The sequence below is a fragment of the Chiloscyllium plagiosum genome, unplaced genomic scaffold, assembly GCF_004010195.1.
Source record: "Chiloscyllium plagiosum isolate BGI_BamShark_2017 unplaced genomic scaffold, ASM401019v2 scaf_3589, whole genome shotgun sequence".
NCBI lineage: Eukaryota > Metazoa > Chordata > Chondrichthyes > Orectolobiformes > Hemiscylliidae > Chiloscyllium > Chiloscyllium plagiosum.
In genome coordinates, this window is record NW_025213276.1 from 18,782 (window position 1) to 23,753 (window position 4,972).

The window sequence follows — 4,972 nt, forward strand, 5'->3', positions numbered from 1 at the left end:
CCTTCTCCCGGGGGAATGGTGTCGGGAAACACTCCCTTCTCCCGGGGGAATGGTATCAGGAAACACTCCCTTCTCCCAGGGAATGGTATCAGGAAACACTCCCTTCTCCCGGGGAATGGTATCGGGAAACACTCCCTTCTCCCGGGGGAATGGTATCAGGAACACTCCCTTCTCCTGGGGGAATGGTATCAGGAAACACTCCCTTCTCCAGGGGAATGGTATCAGGAAACACTCCTTTCTCCCAGGGGGAATGGTATCAGGAAACACTCCCTTCTCCTGGGGGAATGGTATCAGGAAACACTCCCTTCCCCGGGGGAATGGTATCAGGAAACACTCCTTTCTCCCAGGGGGAATGGTATCAGGAAACACTCCCTTCTCCCAGGGAATGGTATCGGGAACACTCCCTTCTCCAGGGAAATGATATCGGGAAACACTCCCTTCTCCCGGGGGAATGGTATCAGGAAACACTCCCTTCTCCCGGGGGAATGGTATCAGGAAACACTCTCTTCTCCAGGTGGAATGGTATCGGGAAACACTCCCTTCTCCCGGGGGAATGGTGTCGGGAAACACTCCCTTCTCCCGGGGAATGGTATCAGGAAACACTCCCTTCTCCCGGGGGAATGGTATCAGGAAACACTCCCTTCTCCAGGGGAATGGTATCGGGAAACACTCCCTTCTCCCGGGGGAATGGTATCAGGAAACACTCCCTTCTCCCGGGGGAATGGTATCGGGATACACTCCCTTCACCCAGGGGAATGGTATCGGGAAACACTCCCTTCTCCCGGGGGAATGGTATCAGGAAACACTCCCTTCTCCCGGAGGAATGGTATCGGGAAACACTCCCTTCTCCCGGGGGAATGGTATCAGGAAACACTCCCTTCTCCCGGGGAATGGTATCAGGAAACACTCCCTTCTCCCGGGGAAATGGTATCGGGAAACACTCCCTTCTCCCGGGGAATGGTATCGGGAAACACTCCCTTCTCCCAGGGAATGGTATCAGGAAACACTCCCTTCTCCCGGGGGAATGGTATCAGGAAACACTCCCTTCTCCCGGGGGAATGTTATCAGGAAACACTCCCTTCTCCCGGGGGAATGGTATCAGGAAACACTCCCTTCTCCCGGGGAAAGGTATCAGGAAACACTCCCTTCTCCCGGGGGAATGGTATCGGGAAACACTCCCTTCTCCCGGGGGAATGGTATCAGGAAACACTCCCTTATCCAGGTGAATGGTATCAGGAAACACTCCCTTCTCCCGGGGAATGGTATCGGGAAACACTACCTTCTCCCAGGGGGAATGTTATCAGGAAACACTCCCTTCTCCCAGGGGAATGGTATCAGGAAACACTCCCTTCTCCCGGTGGAATGGTATCGGGAAACACTACCTTCTCCCAGGGGGAATGTTATCAGGAAACACTCCCTTCTCCCGGGGGAATGGTATCGGGAAACACTGCCTTCTCCCGGGGGAATGGTGTCGGGAAACACTCCCTTCTCCCAGGGAATGGTATCGGGAAACACCCCTTCTCCAGGGGAATGGTTTCGGGAAACACTCCCTTCTCCCGGGGGAATGGTATCAGGAAACACTCCCTTCTCCCAGGGGAATGGTATCAGGAAACACTCCCTTCTCCAGGGGAATGGTATCGGGAAACACTGCCTTCTCCCGGGGGAATGGTGTCGGGAAACACCCCTTCTCCAGGGGAATGGTATCGGGAAACACCCCTTCTCCCGGGGAATGGTTTCGGGAAACACTCCCTTCTCCCGGGGGAATGGTATCAGGAAACACTCCCTTCTGCCGGGGGAATGGTGTCGGGAAACACTCCCTTCTCCCGGGGGAATGGTATCAGGAAACACTCCCTTCTCCCGGGGGAATGCTATCGGGAAACATTCTGTTCTTCAAGGATTGGAAACCGAGAAATCAGGAGGCGATCTCCCTGTTTGCTCCAACAACCCACGCCCTGTCCATCTCTCAGTGATTTTCAAACTGCCCTCGGCCTGGTTTTCAGTTTAAGCAAGGCCTTGCAGCATGCAGACAACACCTGGAGGGTGATGTCTGTACAACCTCCTCACAAACAGAGCTTCGGAACATCTCAGCTCATGGTCGCTCTGCTTGTGGCCTCCATTCTACTTTCCTCACCCCAAGCCCATAAACCTCCAAGTCCCTCATCAATCAGGGGTAGGCCATTCAGCCCAGGCTTGCCATGCTGGATCACCCACCTCGACGTCATCTTTCCCCGTCCTCTCTCTCTCCATGTGCCTTGTTAAGATTGACCACCAGAACAGGCTCCATCTCTGTCCTGATCGCCCTCAAAGATTGATTGAACTTGCACAGCCCTCCGGTAGCGGGGGGGGCGGTGGAGAATTTCCATTAACTCACCACCTTCTGAGCGAAGAGGTTCCTTCCTAACCTCTGTCTGAAACGGCCTGCCCCATGTTTCTGCGGCTGTGGTCCTTGGTTCGGGATTAATCAGCCAGGAGGAACATCCAACCTGCTGGCGACCCATCACCACCAGCCAGGAGAAATGTCAACGAATTAATCCAGTAATGCTCCACTATTCTTTCTCTGTGGTAACCACATTCTTCCTTTGATAAGGAGACCAAAACTGTGCACAATATTCCAGGTGAGGTCTCTATATGAGACCAGTAGTGCATCTTTACTCAAATCCCCTTACGATGAAGGTCAATGTATCATTTGCGTTCCCGCTCCTGTGCACTCATCTTTTGCAAGATATTCATGGAATCCCTACAGCGTGGAAACAGGCCCTTCGGCCCATCGAGTCCACACCGACCCTCCAAAGAGTAACCCTGCCCAGACCCATTCCCCTTACCCTATTACTCTACATTTACCCCTGACTAATGCACCTCACCTACACATCCCTGAACAATATTCTGAAACTGTGTTGCAAGCTTCCAGTCTCACCCGCACAGAGCAACAACGGTTCTGGGCCCGGCCAAAACCCCCCACCCCCTCAAAATAATCGAAGGAGGGAGCCCAGAGCCTCATCTTATCCGATGTTAATGGCGGATGTGAAGTGGACACCCCAGCTGTGGTGCAGCTGCTCAGACCACTTGACAGTGAAACAGAATTTATTTAAATACTAGAGTGTCACAGAGGTGCACAGCATGGAAACACACCATTTGGTCCGAGCCGGTCATGCTGGTCTGATTTCCCAACCCAATCTAGTCCCATTTGCAAACCTCTCTGCTGTTGGTCCAACTGGGGACAATGGACTGCAGCCGACCACACAGAGAGTCTCTGAAAGGGTTTAAAGCCCAAACATTTTAATGGTCATGAAGTTAGGGTGACTTCTATTTGCTAACGGGGAAGGATTTAAAGACTTCACATATCAGGTAACACGATGCAACATGTCCCAAGGACCTCAGAAAGCACCTCTGAAATACAGTCCCTATTCCAACGACACTCAGTTTGTTGCCCTCTCTGAGCTCGGGTTACAGGAGCAGGCTGCAAACGCTCTACAGCAGCACACTCCCACAACCCAAAGACAGACAGGGCAACAAACTGAGTGTTCTGAATTCCATTTCCAACCTCGTGCTGTCTCTGTCCTGGGGGTGTATGATGGGGGACAGTGTAGAGGGAGCTTTACTCTGTATCTAACCCTGTGCTGTCCCTGTCCTGGGAGTGTTTGATTGGGGAAAGTGTAGAGTGAGCTCTACTCTGTGTCTAACCCCGTGCTGTCCCTGTCCTGGGATTGTTTGATGGGGGACAGTGTAGAGGGAGCTTTACTCTGTATCTAACCCCGTGCTGTCCCTGTCCTGGGAGTGTTTGATGGGGGGATAGTGTAGAGAGAGCTGTACTCTGTCTCTAACCCCGTGCTGTCCCTGTCCTGGGAGTGTTTGATGGTGACAGTGTAGAGGGAGCTTTACTCTGTGTCTAACCCCGTGCTGTCCCTGTCCTGGGAGTGTTTGTTGGGGGGAGCTTTACTCTGTATCGAGCCCATGTTCAGACCTGAGTATTAGGATTTCTGGGACAGATTGCTCCTAGCTTTCTGAACGCTGTTCATATGAGTTTGGGATTTGCTCTGTAATCGCTGCCAGTGAAATGACCTGCTCACAAAATGGACCGTCTGTCCTTCAAGAGAGTCTGAAAGGATTATCAGGTGAGCGATGTGCATGGATCTATCTGTCTTGGTGTGGGACAATGGGCCCAGTCTGGAGGGTGGAGGTGATGGAACTGAGAATGGAGTGCAGTGAATTTGAATGTTCCTCACCTCTCCACCCGACCTGACAGACACAAGAGAACGATAGGTAGTCTGCAGACTCGATACAGCTGCTGCCATTTCTGCAAGGGTCCTGAGCACAGGGAGCGAGGAACGTTTCACAGTGTAGACCTGCAAAACCAAACATTCAGAAAAGTGACTCAGGACGAACAGCCTGTGATTAACTGCAGGATCGTCTGATCACTGCGGACCCTGTACACATAGCCAATGACTGACTGTAGAACATAGAACATAGAAGAATACAGCGCAGTACAGGCCCTTCGGCCCTCGATGTTGCGCCGATCAAAGCCCACCTAACCTACACTAGCCCACTATCCTCCATATGCCTATCCAATGCCCGCTTAAATGCCCATAAAGAGGGAGAGTCCACCACTGCTACTGCCAGGGCATTCCATGAACTCACGACTCGCTGAGAAAAGAACTTACCCCTAACATCTGTCCTATACCTACCACCCCTTAATTTAAAGCTATGACCCCTTGTAATAGCTGACTCCATACGAGGAAAAAGATTCTCACTGTCGACCCTATCTAAACCCCTAATCATCTTATACACCTCTATCAAGTCACCCCTAAACCTTCCTTTCTCCAATGAAAACAACCCCAAGTGCCTCAGCCTTTCCTCATACAATCTTCCTACCATACCAGGCAACATCCTGGTAAACATCCTCTGCACCCGTTCCAGTGCCTCCACATCCTTCCAATAGTATGGCGACCAAAACTGCACACAATACTCCAGATCC

General features: G+C 52.1%; 1 protein-coding gene across 1 annotated transcript in view; it reads right to left on the reverse strand.

Moving 5' to 3' along the window:
* Positions 1-4,343, reverse strand: part of LOC122547595 (neurogenic locus notch homolog protein 1-like) — a gene marked incomplete at both ends in the record, with an annotated part of 20,681 nt that extends 16,338 nt beyond the window's left edge. Inside the window, one exon of the mRNA XM_043686200.1 lies at positions 4,224-4,343. Coding sequence (XP_043542135.1) covers positions 4,224-4,343 — 120 coding nt within the window. The remainder of the gene's footprint in view (positions 1-4,223) is intronic.
* Positions 4,344-4,972: the final 629 nt, after the last annotated feature.